The sequence below is a fragment of the Aotus nancymaae genome, unplaced genomic scaffold (genome assembly GCF_030222135.1).
Source record: "Aotus nancymaae isolate 86718 unplaced genomic scaffold, 86718_ANA_hifiasm-v0.15.2.pri h1tg000089l, whole genome shotgun sequence".
NCBI lineage: Eukaryota > Metazoa > Chordata > Mammalia > Primates > Aotidae > Aotus > Aotus nancymaae.
In genome coordinates, this window is record NW_026988504.1 from 18,865,024 (window position 1) to 18,889,792 (window position 24,769).

The 24,769-nt window shown below is 55.4% G+C and overlaps 1 protein-coding gene across 1 annotated transcript; it reads right to left on the minus strand.

The window, feature by feature from the left end:
- Nucleotides 1-176: 176 nt before the first annotated feature.
- KCNH6 (potassium voltage-gated channel subfamily H member 6) lies at nt 177-24,008 on the minus strand. Its single transcript, XM_012444149.3, has 13 exons — nt 23,933-24,008; nt 23,059-23,289; nt 17,187-17,348; nt 16,907-17,112; nt 12,667-13,092; nt 10,919-11,318; nt 9,018-9,217; nt 8,639-8,891; nt 5,519-5,712; nt 3,952-4,036; nt 3,202-3,364; nt 2,360-2,546; nt 177-2,021 (listed from the first exon to the last, which is right to left on the minus strand). Exons 1-13 carry the CDS (start codon nt 24,006-24,008, stop codon nt 1,728-1,730), a joined length of 2,877 nt encoding a protein of 958 aa, XP_012299572.2. The 3' UTR covers nt 177-1,727.
- Nucleotides 24,009-24,769: the final 761 nt, after the last annotated feature.

The following is a 24,769-nucleotide window of genomic DNA, read 5'->3' on the forward strand; positions in this document are numbered from 1 at the left end:
CAGCTTGTATACATATTTGTGTGGCAAACATATGATAGGCTGATCAATAGTAGGCTTTGAAACATACCAATAAATTACATGTAGGATAAAACGATGGGAGGAATAAGTGGGAGTTATGAGGAGAGAAAAAAGAGTGATGTTAAAGAAAAACCTCTTGTGTTTTTAAAATGGATAGTGGTGCTCTCAAATCACTGCTATTTGGATAAAAATGGGTCAATACAAATGAAGGATGGAATCATTTTATAAAGTGTCAGTATTTACAAGACAGTTGACATTACATCCGTTGCATCTATTTAAATTTATCAGTGAAGTATTTTATAATATTTCAGATGTCAACTTAAAAAGGTGAGGGGGATATACATTTTTGAAATTATTTTCCAGAGTACGAGAGCAAAGGACTGAAAACCAATAACCAGGTAGTTTTTGAACAACAGCCCTTTTCAGCAGTGGTTAATTGTACATGCTCTCAAAGCCAGACTATCTAGGTTGAAATTATGTCCTCCTTTCCTGTTGTGTTGGGTATGGGCATGATTTTAAAAAATTTTTTATTTTGAGACAGCGTCTTATTCGGTTGCCCAGGCTGTGAGAGCAGTGATGCAGTCACGGCTTACTGTAACCTTGAACTCCTGGCCTCAAGCAGTTCTCCTGCATCAGCCTCCTCCCAAAGCCCTGGGATTATAGCATAAGCCACTATGTCTGACTTTTTTTTTTTTAATTGAGGTATAATTTACACAGAAGCACACTCTTTCACAACCTGAACACACTCCTGTAACCAGCACCTAGATTAGGAAACAGAACAATACCTGCACCTCAGAATACCCCCTCGTGCTTGGGTAAGTGTCTTAGTCTCTCTGCTACAGATCCCACATCTCTAAAGTGGAGATAATAATGCCAACCCCTTGGGGTTGTTTTGAGGATTAGATGAACAAGTATCTGCAGAGCTGTCAGCACAGTGCCTGGTCCAGGGCGAGTGTTACTGAAGTGCTGGCTGTTGTCATGATCCATTAGGGCCACTAAGCCAGTGCCTCTGCTTCCCTTCACCACAGTCTAACAGCCCCAGGCTCCAGGAGCTTCTGGGCCCAGCAGAGCCACCTTCAGGTCCCCAACATACTGGATATGGTGGAAGGTAGGTCTCCAGCTCCTTACAAAAAGGGTTTGGAGAAAGCCACCGCACAGCCAAAGACCTGAGGGCCTTCAGATAAGTTACACACCTGTCCCAACATGAAATGTGCACTTTATTAGCTGTGTGACACTCCACTGCCCTCAAGAGACCCAACGTCACAGAACCATCAGGAGCAGAGGGCTGGAGGTCTGTCCTAACATGTCTACCACAGAATACACCTCCATCTCTGGTGTATTCTGACCAACTGCGGGCCTTGGTGCTGGGCCATGAGGTGGTAGAGGGTTCTGAGCTGGGAGGTGATCACATGCAGCCCAGAACAAGGTACTCATGTAGATCAGAAACCTCTTTCTTCACTGCCCTCTCCATCCTGTAAGCTGCCTCCACACCTGAGACTCTCCCACCCTCTTGCTTGCTGCCTAAATGGAGCCCCGGAGGAGGCTGGGAAAAGTCCTGAGCCTCTTCACCCATGCCATCCTTGGTCACCTGGATCAGCAGTTGTAGCTACTCTACGAGAAGCCCATCTGGGAGGCTGTCTGCCTCCCCGAGATCTTTAACTCTCACCTTGCCCACCTTCAATACCCTCATGGTGTCTTTATTTTGGAGTTCAATGGCCCCAACTCCCTGCAAATCCAGGATCTGAACCATGTCTCTGGAACTCCAGCTGCTTGGGAACAGAGCTAAGCTGTTCAGGAAGAGAGGAGAAGCGGGGACCACAGATGAGCCCCTGTACTTCCAGAGGATGGAGAGGTGAGGCCAGGGGTGGCCAGAGCCCCTCAGGCTGTTCCTGTTCAGAGGATGGTGCCAGACTTTTGTCTGTTGCCACAGCCAGGTGAGGCATCCCGGGGAAGGAGTTCCTGTGCTTTAGACTACAGTCGTCCAAGTCTCCACAGCTCAGGGTCTGGGAGGAGCAAGAAAGAGGGATGCACCCCAGGCCAGACTGTGGGTTAATCCACCCTGACTTCAGGGATGGGATCAGGCAAGAATTGCAGCTGCCCTTCCCACATCTCAGGGTCTTGCTGCCCTGGCCCCAGATGCATGCTCTGTAGTCACATTCTGGGCTTTGCCACCACCTTGCCCAGGCCGCCCTATCATGATGCTAATCATAAAGGAGGTAAGCAGAAGCCCTGGTTGCCCTGGGGCCACCAAGGCTCTGGGACTGATGCCACACTGTGACTAAGTCAGGGAAGGCATGCAGCTGCTTCCAGATAAGCCTCTGGGAATCCCCTCACCTCTTACCTGTGCAGAAGGCAGAAAGCCCTGGGGCAGCCTGTGCCCTGAACTCTGAGTCTCCGAGGTGATAGGAAACAAGGCCAGGTCATTGGAGGCAGGGGCTTCCAGAATGTAGCTGACATGGCCCTGGGGCATGGGCTGCTGGAGGAGCTGTAAGATTCGGCTGAGGTCTGAGGACATGCGGGACTCCAGCCTGCCAGAGAGAACTCCACAGTTAGGGTTGGGGCTGGCAAGAGCAGTTCCGGTCTTGAGGGCAGCTGTCAATCTTGTAGCCCGTGTGCTGTTCCTGCTAGATGGAATGGCGGCCTGGGGCTGACCTGAAGCTATTATCCTGTTGGGATCCACAGCCCCTGCCCAGATTCCCCGAGTCTAACACCAGTGACCAGGCACTAAGCATACAGCATTCAGTCCCCAAGATGCTTTGATGTGGATGTTTGAATTATCCCCATTTCACAAAAGGGCAAACTAGGTTCAGAGCTGTTCAGTAACTTGCCCACACTCTTGCTGGTAGGGCACAGAGCCAGAATTTGAACCTAGACAGTTCTGCTTCTAAGCCCTCACTCTGCCACCACAGCCCTGCCATCCACTGGACACACCCCCTTTCCCAGGACCTATGGAATTTGTTTCTGCGCATAGTTGTGCCCCTCCCCCGAGAAGCTTCCTTGGCACATTCCAGAGTTTGCTAGGGGACGTCATCCATCCGGGAAATAGTGCTTAGTGACAGGTATGGGGAGACTTGCAGCTAAATGGCTTGCCATTTTAAAACCCACCTGGCACCGCCTGATGCCTCTGAGCCACCAGGAGGGGGCACAATGCCCAGCCCCCAGACCTGGCCACAGCGCACTCACCTGTTCATCTGGGCCTGGAGCTGCTCTAGCCTGGAGCCCAGCTTCCGAGGCCAGCACTCTGGGTCTCCCTGAGGGCCTGGGGCGCTATGCCTTGGGGGCATTTGCTGCAACAGCTCAGGCCAGAAGGCAGATGCATCTGAGATGCTCAGGGGAGGGGCTGCATCTGCAAGAGGGAAAGGGAAGTCTCAGCTGGGCCTAGCTGGTTCCATAGGCCTGACCCTTCTCAGTAGAGCCCATCTCCCACCCACTACCTGCCCTGGGGACACAGGGTGTGGGGAGTGGCTCTCCTTACCTGGTTGCCTTGGAGCACAAGGTCCTGCCCCTATGGAGTTCTGGCTCCCAGGACCCAGGAGGCTGTAGCCCTGGGAGGGGAGCTGGGGCCCCAGCTCATGGGGAAACTCTGGCAGGGTGAGGACTTTTAGCGCTGCTCTCACTGCCCAGGGAACTGCAGCCCGGTGGTCCCCCTGATGCCTTGGTGTGGAACCTCGGGGGCTGGCTAGTCTCTGTACACCCCTGGGAGCTGCATTTGAACCACGGAGCCCTCACTCTGCCTCTGAGGGCATAGGCCATCAGACTGGGGAGGAAGCAGGGCCGAGGCTCTGGCTCTGGGTCTAGAGAGGGAACCCCCCTCTACCCATGGCGGGGTAGCACTGGGGAGGCAGGATGGAGTGGACATGGGAGGGGCAGGAGGCTGGGCAGGGGCTGTGGGCTGGGGCTGGGCAGACACTGGCGGGGGCTGGCTTTGCTCACCTGACTGGTTGTCTTTGAGGAAGAAACCCTGGTGGTCTTGGCTGCCCGGAGCCTGTTGGGGGGATGAATGGAGACCCCCGGCTGCCTTGTGGGAAACAAGAGGATGAAGTAACAGGAACCAAAGCTGGGATGGGGCCTCTGTTCTTCCCTGCCCTCACCCCATGGCACTGTTACAACTAGGTGAAAGAGTAATAGGCAGCTGGGCACAGCAGCAATGCCCTGGGTAGCTTCCTGCAGATGGCCCAGGCTGCAGAGACCACATTCCTCCTGCCCTGGTGTCCAGCTGCTGGGCATTCTGGCCACCTGATGGCTGGGCCCCTAAGGCAGGGTCCTTACCAGATGTCTCCTGGGCAGATGGTGGGGGGAGAAACTGGGGAAGGGGAGAGCAGCAGAGGGGATGGTGTGGGGAGGGCTGTCCACAGCAAGAAAGCCCACCCAGGCCGGGTGCGGTGGCTCACACCTGGAATCCAAGCACTTTGGGAGGCTGAGGCAGGCAGATCACAAGGTCAAGAGATCAAGACTATCCTGGCCAACATGGTGAAACCCCCGTCTCTACTAAAAATACAAAAATTAGCTGGGCATGGTGTGCCTGTAGTCCCAGCTACTCGGGAGGCTGAGGCAGGAAAATCACTTGAACCTGGGAGGTGGAGGTTGCAGTGAGCTGACATTGTACCACTGCACTACCGCTTGGTGACGGGGTGAGAATCCATCTCAAAAAAAAAAAAAAAGAAAGCCCACCTAACTCCATGCTCAGGAAGCTGGGCACAGGGCCCAGGCCAGCAGATCCCTCCCCCGAGGCAGATGGGTAGGGGCGACAGGGGAGAAACAGCCCAGACTCTGTGTTTCATGGCAGGTGCACCTTCCCTTCTTTCCTTCTTCTGGTTCCAGATCCCTCCTCCCTGATAACCCCCTCTGGGCATTCCCAGGGTCAGTCCTGGTTGTCACACTCCTTGGCAAGCTTGATCTCTACATGCTTCTCCTTTATACCCTTGAGACTTTGGCTATTTTGCTTTGTGGCTCTTTATTTTTTTTTGAGTTGTCAAAATCTCCTCTACTGAGGGATGAGTGTGAGAAGAGAGACAGTTTTGTCACCTCTTGGCAGTACCTGTGCTTGGTACTGTGAGCCATCTGGACAGCAGGCACCGTCCTTTTCAGCTTGGTATAATATGGTGGGAACACCTGGGCTTTGGAGTCGGACAAATTAAATTCACATTTTGGCTCTGCCGTTTACTAGCTGAATGGCTTTAGCCAGTTTATTTACTGTCTCTGATCCTCAGTTTCCTCATCTGGAAAATGGGGATAATAACACCAATTGCAAGGAGATCATGTAAAAGAAGCCCCACCCTTAGCGTAGTTGGTGCTTAATAAATATTAGCTATCCTCATACTTAGCATTATGTCAGCCATGGTAGACACAGAAGAAATTCTGGCAAAGGTTGCAGAATGGGGTTGGTCTGATGGGTGCCCTCAGGCCAGGCAGGCCAAGCCTCTGCAGGCTGCCTGGGCATTTCCTGTTACCAGCCGGCCGAAAGCCACCACCCACCCTGACCCACCTGGCCCTGACTCACTTCCTGCAGGTTGAAGGTGACCTCCAGCTTACTCCAGAAGCTGTCCGCAAAGGCCGGGTACATGTCCAGCACCTCCAGCAGGTCTGCCCGCTGGATCTTGTGCAGGTCGCAGTAGGTCAGAGCCCGCACGTCTGCACTAGACTTGCCCGGCCGGGCATGGAGGCTGACAGGCTCCCCAAAGATGTCATTCTTCCCTGCCAGCCAGAGGGGTGGGAGTCTCTTCAGGGTCTGGCTCCATGCTCCCTTATGAGGGTCCTTTGACCGTGACCTCCCCCAACCTTGGACATCCTTCTAGACTGGGGCCTGCTGCCCAGAAGTGAGCTCTGGGGACAGGGCTGGATGTGGGTTAACAGGAGTGGCGTGAGGGGTTCTATTCCCGTGTCTGAGATCTCTGAGCTGCACAGAGATCCATTGAGAGCCACTCTCACCCCCAGTGCATGGCTCCTCTCACTGTCTCCAGGCTTTTCAGAACCACCCTCCATCAGAATCTGCCTCCTATAGACCACACTGTTTGGCACAGTGGGCAGGAAGAGGCCCTAAAGGCTCAATATCTGTCTCAACATCTTCCTGTTGCTTGGCCTGCAGTGCTGTGGAGCAGGGTGCAGGAAACCCAGGGCCAGAGCACCTAACTCCCCAGGGCAGGGCCAGAGGCTTCTCTTTGTCTTCCTACTCCTGATTATGGGACCAGGTAACCAGCATGGCCCTGGTGGAGGAAGCCTGGAGAAGTTACTCCTGTCTGGATCCGAGTCTTCATCTCTAACATGGGTAGAATCTGATCTGCTTGCCAGCCCCACTGGGCTGTTCAGGGAAGCAGATGAGGTGATGCTTGAGAAAGTGACTCAAAAAGCAAGAGGCAGCCGGGCACAGTGGCTCATGCCTGTAACCCCAGTTTGGGGGACGGAGGCAGGCAGATTATTTGAGGTCAGGAGTTTTAAGACCAGCCTGGCCAACTGGTAAAATCCCATCTCCACTAAAAAAACCCAATGAAAACAAAAATTAGCCAGGTATGGTGGCCTGTAATCCCAGCTACTCGGAAGGCTGAGGCAGGAGAATCACTTGAGCCCAGGAGACGAGACTGCAGGGAGCTGAGATCATGCCACTGCTTCTCCAGCCTGGGCGACAGAGTGAGATTTCATAAAAAACAAACACAAAAAAACAAGAGGCAACTGACTAGGTCCATGCAAGGCAAGGGGGAAGGATGTCCCAGGGTAGACATGGGTGATATTCAGGTATGTGGCAAAGGTACTGGGCCCTCCTGGTGCCAGGTGCTGTGCTGGCCAAGGAATATAAATATAAGTATAAATATAAGATGTTATGCTACCCACAAAGAGCCCCTCAAATCCCTGCAAGACAGGTACATAAGCAGCCAACAAGTTTATAGCATGATCTTTGGAGCCCTAGAAACAGGGAGAATCAAAAGCTATGGGGCCATGGAGGAGGGAGGGGCTCTTCCTGCTAGGGATGGCTGGGGCAGAAAGGAGGGACCTTGCAGAGGAAGTGAAATGGGGGCTGTATTGAGAGAAACAAAGACCGTCCCCGCGAAAAAGGCAATCAGGGCAGAAGAAACAGCATGTGGTCAGCACTGCACTGTCAGGACTCAGGGGTGGAGAGCCCAGGGCTGGGGTGCCACAGAGCACGACTGCTTTGATTCCCATTCCCCCAGGAAAGTCCAGAGTCCTTAGCCTGGTGACACTGTGCAAGGAGCACTAACAGTTTAGCACAGACAGAGGGATGGGTGGAGGCCTGGCCATGTCCCAGCAAGACAACAGGCTCAAAGGGCATTCACAGAGAAGGGGGCTGATGCCTGGAGAGGGAAGGGGCTCACCAGGGTTACACGTGAAACCCTTAAGCTTGAAATCTGGGCAACATTATAACTTGATGGTTTTCCAGTAGATGAAGGATTCTGATCTAATGTCTATTTCCACTCTGGACAAAACGAGAATTTTCATGTCTCTAACTGAAACTTAAATTGGATTAACTTCTTAATTATTTATAATAATTATCATCCCTCCCACATGCACAGCACTTCTAAGGTAGGCTGGGAGTGAGAGAAGGTCTCAGGCAGAAACCTATGCCTGAGCCCAGCCTTGGAGGACAACTGGGATCTGCCAGACTGGCACGGGGTAGGGTGCTTCAGGCAGAGTGGCAGCATGTGCAAGGGTACAGATTCAGAGAACACTAAGTAGTTTGGCTGGAGCATGAAGTAACAGGGGGAGGGTGGCAGGACAGGATGGTGGGATTGGGAGAACTGAGCATGCATGCATGGACTGTGGGGAACCACAGAGGGATCTTGAGCAGAAGAGGCAAATGGACAGATGTCTATTTCAGGTCACTGGCAGAAGGTGGAAGATGAGCATAGGAGTAGACCAGATGCAGGGCCATGGGAGGGTGTTGGGTAGGAGGGGAGAGGAGAGCAGAGCACCAGCAGTCCAGAGGAAGAGGAGAGGCAGGGGAGCCCAAGGGGAGTCTGTCCAGAGGGGCTGGAGGATAGCCAGGTCATGGGGACCAAAGGAGGGCAAGGCTGAAGTTGGGGTGGAGATGAAGTCATGGGGCAGGCAAGGAAGATGAGAATCAAGGAGAGGACCCTGTGATGCTCAGAGAGGTTAAGTGACTTGCCTAAGGTCACACAGCAGGCACGTGGCAGAGGCCGCTTGTGACCTGTCTGTCCCCCTGCCCAGTGCTCATATCCTTCCTCCAAAGTGTCTGGCTATCCCTATGTCTGCACTGAATGAGACTGGGGTCCCCAGCCATGGCATCCCCCCCCACCCAGAGAGACCCTTGACCCTTCTCCCTGAACTCCCCAAGAGTGGAAGAAGGTAGAAAGGCCTGCCTGGGCTTCTGAGTCACACTGGCAGCCCTGGAATCCCTGCCTGGCCACAGACTAGTATGATCTCCCTCAGCCTCAACTTCCCTCTCAGGAAAATGGGACCTCTGGCAGAGGGTTGTTTTAAGGATTCAGGGAGTTGGGTATAAAGCTCTCCCAGGCACAAGCTCTGCATGTGGCTGGCCAGTAAAAGTAAAATCCTCATTAGGAAGAGGGTGACCCAGGCAGGGCATCTCCCATCCTGCCCCCTTCCATCCAATCCCCAACACAGGCCTGGTCCACTCCGCCTGACCTACCTAGGATGGCCACTACCACGTCGTCGCGCAGGATCTCGATGGAGCCTCGTGAGATGAAGTAGAGCGTGGAGAGCACGTCGCCGAGGTGCACCAGCGTGTCCCCAGGTGGCGCGTGTGTGGTCTTGAACTTTACGGCTAGGGCGCGCAGGCAGCCCTTGCTGGCGCCGCTGAACGCCGGGCAGTGCTGCAGCAGCGCGCGGTGCAAGTGCAGGCAGATGTCAGCCTGCAGGCACTCGGGGAAGCCCTTCAGCACCTGGAAGGCGGGTGGCCCAGTCCAGCGGGTAGGGCTTGAGGAGAGGGTGGGGAGGGCTCTGGGGATGCTCCGCCCCCGCGGGACCTTGGCTCCCCCTGGGGCATTAACCGGAGCGGCGGGGCTCACCGCGTTCATGTCAATGCCGTTGGTGTAGGACCAGGCGTGCTGGAAGTACTCCTCCAGGCGCTGGCGCAGCGGGTTGGGGATCTGGTGGAAGCGGATGAACTCCTTGACCCGCAGCATCTGCGTGTGGTAGCGCGCGGTGCCCGAATACAGGCGCTGGATGATCGCGGACACATTCCCAAAGATGCTGGCATACATCAGGGCTGAGGGCGGGGCGAGAAGTGAGCTCCTCCGCAGCCCCACTGGGCCACGCCACCCAGGGCCTACTCCAGGCCTTCCTCTTTCCAGCAGCCCCCTGATGACGGACACCTCTGTCTAAGGAGAAGTCAGGAGTGACCAGGACAGCGCCAGGGCACATGAGAGACAAAGGCCCCTGGGCTTCCTGCCCTCCTCCCTCTGCCCTGTGCCTCTTGGCATCTTACTGGGCCCAGCGGGCAAACTCCCGAGAAGAAAGAAGGCAGGCAATGGATTTTTAAAGTTCAGATCTATTTTCTCCTTCAAGTTGTAGAAATACAGTAACGAGAAAACTCTCTACCGGGTGTGGTGGCTCAGGCCTCAATCAGCACTTTGGGAGGCTGAGGTGGGTGGATCACCTGAGGTCAGGAGTTCAAGATCAACCTGGACAACATGGTGAAACCCTGTCCCTACCAAAAAAATATAAAAATTAGCCAGACATGGTGGTGCCTGCCGGTAATCCCAGCTACTTGGGAGGCTGAGGCATGAGAATAACTTGAACCCAGAAGGTGGAGGTTGCAGTGAGCCAATACCATGCCACTGTGCTCCAGTCTGGGTGACAGAACAAGACTGTCTCAAAAAAACAAAAAAAGAGCAAACTCTTGATTTCTTGTTTTCACCCGTTTTCTTCCCTTGTTTTTGTTTTTCTGAGCTTTCACGTTTCTAAATACTGTGAACATGACAACTCAATCTAGGTGTAAAATTCCACACTGCTTTATATGTTCCTAACCCAGGTGTCTTGGGAGGCAGGCAGCTGGGAGCAGGGACTGAGAGCAGTACAGCCTTGGAGTTGAACACCTGGGCTGGGATTGGGTCACTCGGACATTTCCTAGCTATGTGCCCTCTGGCAAGTTAGCACCATGTGGTTTCTTGCTTTGTACACTGGGCTCAGAAGGGAATGAGATGTGGGCTTTTGTAAAGTGTTTAAAAGAATGCCTGGCAGGGCTGGCTTCATGTGTGCAACCTGTGTGGACACACAAGGCTGCATGCTAAGAGCCCTGCGTTTGGTTTAATACTCAGCTGTCACTGTCAAAAAAAATCTTAATAATTTTTTTTTTTGAGATGGAGTCTCTGTTGCCCAAGCTAGAGTGCAGTGGAACCATCTTGGCTCACTGCAATCTCCACCTCCCAGGTTCAAGCGATTCTCCTGCCTCAGCCTCCTGAGTAGCTGGGATTACAGGCATGCACCACCACACCCAGCTAATTTTTGTATTTTTTAGTAGAGACAGGGTTTCACCATGTTGATCAGGCTGTTCTCGAACTCCTGACCTCAAGTGTCCATCTGCCTTGGCCTCCCAGAGTGCTGGGATTACAGGCTTGAGCCACCACACCTGGCTGTTTCTTAATAATTTTTCAACAAGGGTCCCTATGCTTTTATTTTGCTCTGGGCCCTGCAAATTATGTAAATTTGCTCTGGGCCCTGCAAATTATTTCCTGGTGACTGGCAGATAGTACAGGCTGTGTTAGTGTTAAATTTTGTGTACAATTGGTGCACACACCAGCAAAAATTCATTGTGCTGCACACTTAGGATCAGTGTACTGCATGAATTATTGCTGTGTGTTATATTCTATCTCAATACAAAACTAACAAATAAAATTTCATAGGTAAGGCCAGGGTATGAGGTAAGGCCAGGGTATGAGGTTAGGCCATGGCATGAGTTCTCACTCACAGCCGATGAGCATGACGCAGATGGAGAAGACCTTCTCAGAGTTGGTGTTGGGCGAGACGTTGCCAAAGCCCACGCTGGTGAGGCTGCTGAAGGTGAAGTAGAGGGCTGTGACATACTTGTCCTGCACCGAGGGGCCTGAGGCTGGGTCGCTGCCGTTGTAGCGCTTGCCAAGCTGCACACCCAGGCTGTCCAGCCAGCCGATCTTGTGTTCCAGGTAGGGCCGCTCCACGTTGCCAATGGCATACCAGATGCAGGCCAGCCAGTGCGCGATGAGCGCGAAGGTACACATGAGCAAGAAGAGCACAGCTGCCCCATACTCAGAGTAACGGTCCAGCTTCCGTGCCACGCGCACCAGCCGCAGCAGCCGTGCTGTCTTCAGTAGCCCAATCAGGGTCGTGGTCTGGAGGGGCAGGGAAACGGTCACAGGGCTGGGGTGTCAGCCCTTGGAAGGGTGTACTCAGGCCTGCTTTTGTTCTCTCATGCACGCAACCACATAGTCATTCAACAAACATTTATGGAGAACCTGCTCCAGGCCATGCACTTGGCAGTGTGGCATGGTATGGGACCTTAAGGATCTCAGCCTAAAGCTCAAAACAGTGTTCTGGTTGCTAGGATGGAAGTCCAGTAGGAGCACAGAGGAAGGGGAGGTCAAGTCTGCAGGGGTAGGTTGGGGAGGCTTCACGGAGGAGGTGACGAATGAGCCAAGCCTTGAGAGAGGAGGCTAGGGCTCCAGGCAGACAGGAGGGAGAGGGAAAGGGCACTCCTGGCTCAGGGAACAGCATGAGCAGCAGCACTGAGGTGTGAAGTGTGTGGCCCACAAGGGAAACCAAGTGTGGCACTACAGCCTGGTGCACATGTAGGAGATGGAGGCAGTGAGAACCACGCCTGGGAAGGGCAGGGTGCGCAAGGGCTGCTCCCTGTGGGCCTCAGAGTCTATCACGAGCTTGGCTTTAATTCTGCAGACCTTGGGGATCCACTGAAAGTTCTGAGGACCCTGTACATCCCAGAGGGTGGAACACAGTATCAGGTAAGTGATCTGAAAGTCACTGAGGCAGCTGTGTGGAGGGGCGGGAGGCTGGCAAGTTTTGTGCTGGGACGCAAGTGAGTACAAACACCACTCAGTGTCCAGGTGGGGACAGTGGGGGCAGATTTGCTGAGGGGTGGTATTAGGGGGGCTTGGAGCAGAGGATCCCTGCTGGACACCCCCTGCTGGACAGGTTGGCATGAGGGGGCACTGGAACACAGAAGGCAGAGTTGATTTCAGTGAAAAGTTGATCCTGAGTGGGGCAGGAGGAGACTGTGGGACTGGAAGCTATGAGAAAGGCATGAAGATGCCTTCACATCACCTATGGGCAGCCTGGTGGGCATAGGGGAGGGCTAGGGGGTAAGGCGGGAGCAAGGCTGCACTGGAGGAGTGGCCTGGAGATCCCTTTCTTCCTCCAGGGTGAGTGCAGTTTGGAAGTCAGCATGAGGGGTTAGGACCACATGAGTGCCCGTCCTGGAAGGGGTAGCCTGCTTCTCTCACCAGGGCCTGCTTGGAGAGGGGGCAGAGGGGCAGAGGCCTGGGGGGTGCAGTCTCGGCTGGTCCTTCTCCAGGGCTGAGGTGACAGATGTTTGGGGCCTCCTCTTCACCAGCAAAGGTGCCCAGGCCCAGGTACTCTCCGCACTCAGTGCTGTCCAACAGGGAGGGCTCGAGGCCAGCGTGCAGAGGACAGCCATGGCTGCTGGCCTGGAGGGGGTCTGCTCACCTCATCAGAGCCGGTGCGGAAGATAAGGAGGTCGAAAGGGATGGCGGCCACCATGTCGATAAGGAACCAGCCCTTGAAGTAGTGGATGGCGATACGGCGGGGGTGGCTGACCACCTCATCGTTGTTGTTGACATAGGTGGTGCGGAAGTTGATGACGATGTCCACGACGAACATGATGTCCACGATGAGATCCACCACGGTGAGGGGACTGCAGGTATAGCTGCAGGCCCCACGCTGCGACTCATCCTGGTCGCTGAGCAGGAAGGCGGCTGAGTAGGGCGTGAAGACGGCTGTGTAGATGACTAGCAGTAGGATGAGCCAGTCCCACACGGCCTTGAAGGGGCTGTAGTGCAGGATGGTCCAGCGGTGGATGCGCGGCGCCTGCAGCTTGTACTCGGGCAGCACATCTGCGCCCAAGGACAGGACCTGGGGGTGGGGGCCAAGGGTGGTCAGGTTGGGGGTGGCCACTGCTGGTGAGACCGGCCTGGAAGGCTGAGGCCTGGGGAGGGTATAGTGGGAAAGGGTGGGTGACCAGCGCTCTGCTGGGCAGAGAGCATGAGGGAGAGATGGGGTGGGGGATGACTGAGAAGGCAAGTTCTTAAGGGGACAGATGCCTGGGGAGGAAGTGCAGAAAAAGGAGGTGGGATGCAAGAGGAGGGGTGTGGCTCTGCCCCATAGTGACCCCAGGTTTGACGCTCACCAGCTCCCTTGGAAACATCCTGAAGTGGGTGGAGCCAGGACAGGGGAGGGCTAGGCCCATGCCATCTGTGGGTCCATTCCACACAAGAGCCCACTGAAGGGGTAGGTGGACTGATCCTCTCTGGTGGGCTTGGGAGGCCCCCTATGGTCAGGGCTCCTGATAGGAACAGGTCACTCCTAGAAGAGCATCTTCCTTTCTGAGGGCCCTGGGGAGCCTGGACCAGTGAGCACCGTCTCTGGGGGCAACTCAGAACCTCCCATGGAAAGAGTCCATGAGGTAGGGGTGTAGCCAACCTGGACACTCAACAGGTCCTGGGCACCAAGGAAAACTGACTCCTCCTCACATGTCCAAGGGTTTGGAATCATCACCTTCAGCAGAGCCTTCTCCCTTCTTCCTCCCACCCGTTCCTCCAAGACTGTGACCAACCCTGGATCCCTAGGCTCCAGCACAACATGCCCCAGCTCTGCCCAGCTGCCCAACACAAGAGATGGCCAGGGCATTAGGAAGGGCATGGGTACTGAAGCTAGGCCTCCCCGGTTGAATCCCAGATCTGACATGTGCTACAGGTGAGACTTGGGCAAGTTTTGTAACCTCTGTGAGCCTCAGTTCTCTCATCTGCAAAATGGAATCGCAAAGGACAACAAAAGCCACAACAAAAGTAATGAGGAACATCTATTCTACATCTATTCTCATGTAGATGGCGAGATGCACCTATTCTCATGCAGGTGGCGAGAGGCACCTGTTCTCATGCAGGTGGCGAGAGGCACCTGTTCTCATGCAGGTGGCGAGAGGCACCTGTTCTCATGTGGATGACGAGATGCACCTGTTCTCATGTGGATGGCGAGATGCACCTGTTCTCATGTAGGTGGTGAGATGCACCTGTTCTCATGTAGGTGGTGAGATGCACCTGTTCCCATGTGGATGGTGAGATTCATCTGTTCTCATGTGGATGGTGAGATGCATCTGTTCTCATGTGGATGGTGAGATTCATCTGTTCTCATGTAGATGGTGAGATTCATCTGTTCCCATGTAGATGGTGAGATTCATCTGTTCCCATGTAGATGGTGAGATTCATCTGTTCTCATGTAGATGGTGAGATTCATCTGTTCTCATCTCCCTGTTCTCATGTAGATGGTGAGATGCACCTATTCTCATGTAGATGGTAAGATGCACCTATTCTCATGTAGATAGTGAGATTCATCTATTCTCACAGAGATGCACACGCTGCTCTACACACTAATTCCCCGTCCACTATCCTCCTTCCTCATCCTAATCAGACACTGCTCCAAACCAGGATGGAGCCAGAGGGGTGTCCCATGGACCCCCCACCTCCCACCAGATGAGATCTGATGAATGGTTCTCATTTAGGAAAATTTGCAATGTAAGGTTTGACCATGCGAACAAAGTCAATTAGCAGATGGGATCACAATAAGGAAGATCCACTTGGTTTCAACCAGTGGGTCCCTATCTGACATCCAAACCCTTGAGTGGGGCAACTGTTTCTCCACCCTGCAGTGACCTGCTCAGCCTTGAGGCCTTGCTGCACACTTCCCCAGGAAGCCCCCTCTGACTCCACATGAACTTGGGCTCTTTTTAAATTTTCTGCCTGCCCTGTATCCACCCAGCTGCATGGTGGTTCTCCACTGAGCCATAGGCTTGCTGAGTTTGGCTCCCTCACTGACCCTCTTCTCCCTGTGTGCCTAGCTCTTGGTCCACATGGACTCTCAACTACAGATCCCTGAATGAGCATGGGAAACTGGGGCTCTGATCACACCTTGGGCATCAGAGCCACTCCCCCTCCTCCCGAGGGCCACTAGGACCCTGCTAGGGTGAAACAAGGCCCTTCCCTAGGCCTGCCTGGGTGGGGAGTGGGAGGGAGACAGAAGGAATGGTGGGGGGTGGTTTAAAGTAGGCTGAGAAGAGAATTCCTCAATTCCTCAGGGTCCCCAGACAGGGGGACCCCCAAAATCTCCCACTGCCTCCAAAGCCAGGTCAAAGGCCCTTCATGGCAAAGCCCACCCTGCCCAGTGTCCCCCAGAGCTGCAAAGCCCTCAGGATACTCAGGCTCCAGTGTAAGGCCACAGCCATTGAGGCTCTTTAGGTTCTGGTTGAGGCCGATGTGACTTCCCTGATCTGGGTCCTCACCTGCCGCTTCCCCCGAGATCTGTCAGGTACCTCCCTGGGCCTAGGACCCACATGGAGCAGGGGAGTGATGCCAAGAGGGGCCGAGCTGAGGAACAAACAGGGGCAGGCAGGTTGGGCAGGCGCTGGGACTATGGGCCCCAGTCAGGCCCGGCCATCTTCACCAACCACTCTCCAGTCTAACAGCCCCCACCATGGTAGCCACCAGATGCCCTGGGGTAAGCAGCTGGGGGGCTTCCCAGGGTCAGGCTTTTGGGCCACTCTGTCTGACCTCAGAGGGCACAGTCCTGTAGCCTGGCGTCCTGTCCTCCTCAGGATCCTTGAGCTCAATGAGGTGCTGAGTGGAACCTACACCTGCTTCCAGCAGCAATTGTTTCAGGTGAAAAGAGGCAGGGGGTGGAAAGAGCTGTCCCCAGCCCCAACACAAAGCACCAGGGAAGCTGGGAGCAGGCCCTGCCATGCTCTGCATTGCTCAACCTTGGCCTGGGCCCCTGGCTATGACTTACAGCTTTGTCTGCCTACTGGGGCCAGCACTACTCAATGTCAAATGGGTCCCCAGAGATCATTTAGTCCTTATCTGGGACCATTTAGTCCTTACCTCTCCTGCAGATGAAAGCCCTGAGGCCTAGAAAGGGGGCTGGAAGTTCCCCCGGCCAAGGTCACACAGAAGTCTGTGCCAGGACTCTGGTTACTGGAGCCTCGGGCAGGGCTCCTTGTATTTCCCTCTGGAATTGTCAGACCTTCGAGCCTCATGAGAAGGGACAGCAGGGTGAGTTGGAGCAGAGGACCCAGGGAAGTCTGCCTTGAGCTGGCCAAGGAGGAGGCTGCAGGGGTCCTTCAGGGCCTGGCCCCCAGGAAGCTGATCAAAGATAACTGGAGGTGCCAGCCCGGCCCTGCCCTGCCTGGCATGTAGGAGGATCCTGTGTTCATGTTGGAAGGAAGTAGGGAGGGTAGCTTTTTTCTCAAAGGCAAGGGGCTGACACAGGGCTGGGACCTCCCCACGGCTCTCCTCCCATTTTGGCCCTGGCATGTGTCCTCTCTGCCTCTCCTTCCCTGGGACTGGTTGAGCTCTGGAGAGGCCCCCATGGTGGCCTGCATGTCCACCACATGCCCTGGCTTCTCCAGGCCTAGGAAGCAGCATCACTCATAGGCCTTGCTGACCCCAGCCTCCTCTGGCTCCAGGAGCTGGGCACCAGGGCTGTGACCTCAGGGCAGGCCTTTAGGTCTTTAGATCTCAAACAGGACAGGAGGCCTGCCTGGGGCTCGAACTAGATATTAGAGGCTGGACGGGAAGAATTTCTTTGCCAGCTAAGGCCCCAGAGGGCCTGGGCCCAGAGCCTGGGAGGGGACCCTGGAGACCTGGCACAGCCTCGCACACCGTGCCCTGCAGGCCCGCACCTGGGTGACCTTCTCAGTGACATTCTGTGTCCGCTCCACCACCTTGTGGGGCGCGATGATCTCAATCTCTGTGGTGGAGCTGGAGCGGTGCTTCTCCAGGTTGAACTCCACAAAGTTGAGTGTGAACTGCGGGATCTGGCTGATGGTCCTGTACTTGCCCCTGCCTGTGCCTGGTCCTGGTCCGCCCGGCCTGCCGTGAGAGCCCTCTGAAACCAGGGACGGAAGTCAGAGCAGCCACAGTCAGGGAGTCCTTCCCACAGCCACCCACACCCCGCCTTACCGGAGCCCAGGAAGCTCTGGGACAACAGGCGCTGGGACAAGCTGCGGCTGCTGTGCTTGGCCAGGAGCTCGGCCAGGTCTTCGAAGTTGAGGATGAACATGATGACAGCCCCGTCCTCGTTCTTCACGGGCACCACGTCCACCAGGCAGCGGAAGCTGGAGGCTGCAAATGCCATTGGGAGTATGGAAGGTGGGTGGGCCCTGAAGGGGTCCCCTCTTGCAGTGACCTGGCTAGAGAAGGGGCTGAGTGAAGGTCAAGTGAAGGTCACCCACTGGGGTTAAGAGGCCTGGACAGTAACCAGAGCTACTGGGCAGAGGGTGGGTGAGGCTGCGCAGCTGGTGCTCCACCCACAGGGCAGAGGTGGGGAGAGCGGCTAAGCTGCTCATTAGGAGATAAGGTAGCATCAGATCAGGCCCAAGTCCACGCTCAGCCATCAGCTCAGAGCTTAACCTTGGGGTCTGCTTCTGCTGTAATTAAAGCTGAGCAGATGGGGGTGGATTAAGTGGGGAGGTGAGGCTGGGCATTCTACCCCATGGAGCTGGGTTGGCTGTGGCCTCTCTTCCCATATTCCCATCCCACAAAGATGCCCTGCTCCTGCCATGTGGGGAGGAACTTGAAAGCACACTAAGTGCTGGGCACAGGGCCAGTTGAAACATTAGGCCTCAGGAGGTCCTTGGGGGGCAGGCATGGACACCCATTCTGCAGAAGAGAGCCTGGGGCTCTCAGAAACTGACTTGCAAGGGCTGGGAGGGGGCATGGAGAGAGGATCTCTGGGTTTGCAGGACACGATAGCTTGGAAAAGGGAAGGGACTTGTCTGGGAGGAAGGTGCTAGGGCCAGAACCAGGCTGCTGCTCTGGGCCTAGGAGGAATGTGGGATCCCAAGGCAAGGCTGGGCCCAAGGAGCAGGCAGGGCAGTGGCCTGGGTGCCAGAGAGGGAGGGGGATGGCCATGTGGGGGCAGGACAGGCCCCTCCTACCACCCTCCCCACCATCCTGGTCAGCCCACAGCCAGCTGCTGGCTGCTCTGTGCCTCTCAGGCCACAGTCTCCGTCCCTGTCTCTGCTCCAGGGTCTCACCACAACCCCCATTGGTGGGTGGAACAATACCAGCTAAAATGCTGCCCCATATCTGGCCTGGCACAGTGGCTCATGCCTGTAATCCCAGCACTTTGGGAGACTGAGGCAGGTGGATCACTTGGGGCCAGGAATTCAAGACCAGCCTGACCAACATGGTAAAACCCCATCTCTGCTAAAAACACAAAAATTAGCCAGGCATAGTGGTGTGCACCTATAGTCCCAGCTACTCAGGAGGCTGAGGCAGGAGAATCACTTCAACCCAGGAGGCTGAGGTTGCAGTGAGCCAAGATCATGCCACTGCACTCCAGCCTGGGTAACAGGGCAGTCATCTGTCTCAAAAAAAAATAAGAAGAAATGAACAAAATACCCCATACCCAAGAGCCCCAGGCCAGGCACCCCATGAGCACCCTCTCTATGGGAATCCTATGACCCTCAAAGTGCTGGCAGGTGTCAGGCCCAAAGGGTCAGGGGCCTCAGGTGACTATGCAAATGAGAAGGTGGAGCTGCACTCCCTGAGGGCAGGTTAGGCTCTGTTTCACCTGTCCCAGGTGTTGTTTGTTGACTGAGTGAATGGAAGCCTGTGTGTGTGAGTATGGGGGATGCAGGCTGGCCACTGGCGGGAGTATCACTGCTGTGGCGCTCACTGGATTGACTCTCCACCAGACTCCTTGTTTTTTTGTCCTCAGTCCCTCCTCACAGCCATCAGAGCTGGGCTGCAGCTGAGCCACCCTTATCCTCCCTCTCACTTTCCTCTCCGGAGAGTAGGAATCTCCCATATCAGATTCCTGGACTCCCAGGCACCAGGCAGCCATCTGCCATCTGCTGCCTGGGCCCAGGGGAGACATCCACACTGGGGAGAGGTGCCTGCCTGCTTCATCCACTCCTGGGCACACAGGGCTATAGGCCCAGACTCCCAGGCCCAAGCCCATCACTCTAGTCGGCCTGGGGCATGGCGATGCTTGGACGCTGGGACCTAGACAGGGAGCCTCCTTGGCCAGTGGCCTGGGACACTGCTCCTAAGGCCAGATTATATTGTCAATCTCTCTGGCATTGCAGAGATCTGGCCTGGTAGAGGGCAGGGAGAGGGCAGAGCTGGGCAGAGAGGCAGGGGACCTCCAGGCTCTCTAAGCTGCTGGGGGCTGCCAACACACAGTCTTGGAGTGGCTGCACCCAGCAATTGATGTTACTGGAAAATTGATGCAGTTGGAAAACTGCAGCTGGGAATGGACCAAAGACCAGCCCATTATAGCAGTGAGAGCTGCGGCTGGGGTGGGGGGGTCAGTATGTGGTACCCCATGCCCTGCCCCCATGCCTGTGGCCTGTGGAGTAGGCAGAAAGGAAGCTAGGAGGATTTAGAAGAGTCCAGAGCATTCTCCCTCCCCCTGCCCCAGGCTGTCCTTGCTTACCCGTGGCTTGAGCCCCCCCACAACAAAAGCCCAAATCTAGGTGACCAAAGGTGGGTGAGTGTACCATCTCAGGTTGTGCCCAAGAGTGGCAGGCAGTGTTCCCGTGCCCTCACCGGGGCCCTCTTCATCCTTTCAGGAGCTCCTTCCAGCACCCACCTCTCCAACCAAGGGCAACAGTTTTGTCTGCCCCCTGGGAATTCCCATTCCTTCTTACCTGCTAGGTTCTTACTTTTCTTAGCAAAAGCACCCCACTTCTCTCCCCTGGGATACCCCACTTCTCTCTGCTCTTCTTTTCCTCTCAAATGTGCTCCTTCCTTCAGTTTCTCAGCACTCACAGCCTCCTTGTCTTCACCCCATCTCCTGATGCATACTCTGTCCAGCACTGTGGTGAGCCCCCAGGGAGGGGCTGGTGCTACAGAAAGCTGCGGCTGAGAGAGTGGCCACTGCATGCCGCCTCCTGACTTGGTCCTCCTGTCATTCATGGCTGCCCATATGGAAAACATGGGGTGAGGGTGAGGGCAGACAGCAGCCCCTGTCCTGTCCTCCTCATCCAGAGCTGAGGACTGGAGAAGTCCCAGGCCTCCTCTGATCTGGCTTGGGGATTAGGGGACTCTCTGGTTCGGGATCCTCAGAGAAGAGGACCCGGGAAAGGCAGGATGGGGTGGGTTATCAGGCAGGTGCCAGTGTGGGGCGGGTGTGGGTGACAGAGGGCGGATCTGAGTGCTCTCCTTTCTTCCCTCCGAACTCTCTCCGGTTCTAGTCCTGCCACATGACTATTTCTTCTTATCTGTTAGGTTCTCACCACTTCTAGCAAAGGCAAATAGAGGAAGAGCCAGTTTCCCAGGGGTCTCTGAACTGTCTCCTGGGGTATTTTTGCCAAGTGCCCTGGCCTCTTTGAGCCCAACTGTCTGTAGCTGCACAATGTGGAGCTATGTGAATCCAAACCCTCCACGTTGACTTCGAGAATTCTCAGTGGATTACCCCTTTAGAGGAAAAGAGGATTATACATAAATCAGCTAGAGATCCGCTCAGGACCCCTTCCAACCGCCCTTGAAGTTGGGAGTTTGGGGGAAGGGAGGTACTGATCCGAGGAGGAAAGAAATAACCATTAGGACGCCCCTCAGCAGGACTGTAAGATGTCTGTGAATATGATCAAAAAAGGATCATGTGCCAGCCTGGGCAACATAGTGAGACCCCATCCTTACAAAAAATTAAAAAATTAGCCAGGTGTGATGGTGCACACCTGTAGTCTCAGCTACTCGGGAGGCTGAGATGGGAGGCTACAGTGAGCTATGTTCTTGCCAGCCTGGGTGACAGAGTTAGACCCTATCTCAAAAAAAAAAAAAAAAAAAGGATTATATGTGGTCAGAGTGGACCTTAAGGTGAACTTCAGTTATCTTAACACAACATCCTTCCCTTAGTGTAATGCAGGCCAGGAAGCTCCCTTTTCTGGGTTTCAGAACAATTTCAGGAAGGCCCAGGTAGTCAAAGTCTTGGGCAATAAGATAGGGAAGGGCTGAGGGTGGGATGGGAGGACATTGGGACTTATAGGGCACCAGCTATGTGGGTAGTTTCCCATTTTTACCCAAGGTCAGCCCCCAAGATGAGGTTCCTAGGTTCCCTTCTGAGAGCTGAGGACACCTGCAGGATTCTGATCTGAGTCCTGATCTCAGGGGGCCAAGCCCAGGCTTTGACTTCTGCCCTCTGCCCAGATACCTGCAGGGTGCTGAGGGGACCCCAAGACCATGACCTGACATCCCTAGGAGTCTGGGATCATGTATAGTTCTAGTGACAAGGAGAGGGAAAGAAAGGACCTACTGTACCCACCCCCCATTTCCTGCTGTCCCATCCTGTTCCCCCAGGACCATTCTCACTCCCCTGACTCTCACCTCCTCTCTGCAATGATGTGAGGAGGTGAGGTCATAACTTTTAAATATTCTGACTTCATTAACCCTGTGAGTACTGTCACACTAAGCCAGATTCTTCCCAGTTCCCTCCTGGCTGCCCCTGACTGCCGCACTTCCCACTGCCACTCATTCAGGTAGCAGCAGCAGGAACAACCAGGACCTACCCAAGAAGCTCTCTGAGAAGCCTGCAAATACACACACACACACACACACACACACACACACTTGCAAGCACAAACACACACACAGGCACACATGTGCAAGCACACACATGTTCATGTTCCACACACTCCAGGCCCCTGAAACTCAGGCTCTCAGCACCCCTCAGTCCCAATCCAGAGGCATCCATTCTTTATTTGCACTCAGGTGGCCTCATGCCTGCCTTCCCTGGGGACTGCTCCCTCCTGAGCACCTCATTCCCCAAAAATCCTGCCTTCAAACAGAAAGGCAGCTGGGGTCCTTTCTTTCCTCTTGGGAAACAGAAATCTCAAAACAGAAATCTCCAAGGGAGGAATCCAGAGACTTGGATTCCAGTCCCAGGTTGGACTCTAACAGTGGGATCTTGGGTGAATCCCTTCCACACCTATGAAATGCAGGGATTTATCAAAGCCAGTGGCTCCTAAACTAGGCAAGAGATCAGAACCACCAGGGAGATATTTCCAAATACACCCGCTTGGCCTCGTCTCACACCTTCTGAGTCAGCCTCTCTCTAGAGAAAGTATGTTTTGGAAAACATGCCCTGGGTAATTCTGATGCAGAACCAGGTTGGGGGCCATTGATTCAAGAGATTTCCAAGGACATTCAGACTCTTTTCCTCATTCCCACCCATCCTGGCAGGTCCAGTGAGAACCCTGTGGTCCTAGTTTGAGGAGGATTTCCAAAGGCTGCTGAGCTCTGTCTTCAGCCCCTGACCTATGCTTCTGTTCTGCTCACAGTACGCTCCAGCTGACAGTAACAACCCAAACTCCATCTGAATAAGCTTCCTGGTTAGGGAAAACTCCAGACCCTGTCTCCCCAAAGAGCTAAGACCGGATGAGGCAGGCCAACTCCTCTTTCCCAGCCAAAAGCCCCCATGCCTTGTCTGGTCACAGAGGCCTTGAGGAGATGACTCCTCCTCTAATCCCTGGAGCAGACAGAGATGAGGGAAGGTTAATTTCCATCTGTCACTGTCAGGCAGCTGGGACTGACTGTGACAGAGTGGAGAGCCAGGAGACCAGGGACGGGGGGTGGGGAGGGATGGCAGAGCAGGAAGCCCTGCCCCAGGCCAGGACCAGTGGGTGGCCCAGCCTGATCCCTGGCTCCTGCAAAGGACTTCAGAAGGCATCATATCCAATGCCTGTGGAGGAACCAAGATCCCTAGAGGAAACAGGGTTTGTTCAGGCCCTTTGGTCCCTGGTTCAGTGCCGTCCCCAAGGCCACCCTGGCTGGACAAGACAGAGGGCCAAGCCTGCCCTGCAGAGGCTGTGGCCCTCATGTGCCTCACCATCCTTGCGGTAGTAGAGGATGTCCACCTTGCATTCCTCAGCCCCCAGCAGGGCCTGCGCCAGGCGGGACACGGCGCTGCTCGGCGTGTTGGGACCTGTGAGGAAGTCGCAGGTGCAGGGTTGCTGCATCACCTCCACTCGGGAGTAGCCGAAGAGTTCGCAGAAGCCGTCATTGCAGTAAATGATGGCGCAGTTCTCCATCTGAGCATTGGCGATCAGGAACTTACGACCTGGGGTGGGAGGTGGGAGGTGGGAGGCCAAAAGTCCATGGGAGCCAGGATCCGGAGGCAGGGAAGGAAAGATTGTAAGGACTCTTGGTGGCAGTGAGGGGAATTTAGGCGGAGGAGCAGGGCAGTGACCAGAATGAGGGAGGGAATCAGGCCTGGAGATTGTGGGAAGACTAGGGCAGTGAGGGTCATGAGGTGGAAGGAAGGCTCAAGGCCTCCTGGAAACAGGAAGGGTGTCTGGAAGGGAGGCAGGAATGTGACCAGATGGGGTCCGACCTGGGAAAGCTCCCGGGAACACCAGAGCCAGGATATGAAAAGGAAGGACTCAAGGAATCCTCTGGAGGACGCGGGTGGGGGCGGGCAGTGGCTGCAATGGGAGGTTCAGGCTTGGGGCACTGAGGAAACAGCTGGGGGTGGGGAGGGAAGGGCTGCACGCTACTCCTTGTGTTCCAGAAAAGAGGATGGCATTTGAGGGGAGCGGGTCCCGCTGGAGGAGAAGGTGTTGGGGACATCAAAGGAAGGATTTTGCATTTAGCACCCCGCACTCACCACCTTGCCCGGTTAGAAGTTAGTAAAGGGGTCCGGCCCCCCTTTCACGGAACCAGGACTCCAGATCGTCCCCCCGCCCCAACATACACACACTCACTCTGGCCTTCGAACTTGCGGATGATGGTGTCCAGGTAAGTGTTTTGGGGAGCGACGTGGCCCCTGCGGACCGGCATCTTTCGGCCGCGGCCCCTGCCCGGAGCCACAGGCGCCCCGGCTCCCGGCGTCTCCGCCTATCCTCGGGCTCAGCAGCGTCCGGCTCCGGTGGGCGCCGCCCCCGGGGAGGGCCGCTGGGCTCCGCGCCCCGCCCGCCTGCCCGCCTGCCTGCGTCTGCCCTCCCCTCCCCTCCCTTCCCCACCCCTGCCCTACCTCTCCTCTCCTTTCCTGCGCTCCCCTGCCCTCCCTTCCCCTCCCTGGCCGGCGCCCTCCGCGCCTGCTCCCTTCAGCGCCGGCCCGGGAGCTGTCCACGCCGTGGTACTGAAAGAAGCCGCGCGCCGGCGTTGGGGCGGGGGCCGCTGGGTGGGGCAGTTTCTTTGGGACCCGACGGGGCTGGGGCGGACTCTTGCATCCTACGGGGCGGGGCGGGGCGGGGCAGGGCTGAGGCCCTGGAATAGGGCAGGTGTTCTCTGAGGAGCTGCTTCTGTTTGTGTCTCAAGGGCCAGTGGCCTCAGCACCTCTCAGATCCCATCCCAGTACTAAAGGGCAGTCTCCCCTCCCAGTGCAGGGAGTCCCCCAGGCAGGAGAGGGGGCCGCAGAAGGGATTGTTAGGGGCCTCAGGTGGTCTTTGGCTGAAGCTCTCTTCCAGGTCTGACCACTGAGCCAGACCCTAGCAATGATACCATTAGGCCTCTGGCCTGCTCTTATAGCAAGTTACTTCCAGCTCAGCTGAGACCCAGGTCCCATACAGAGCTCCTGCTGCCAAGCCCAGCCAGGGCCT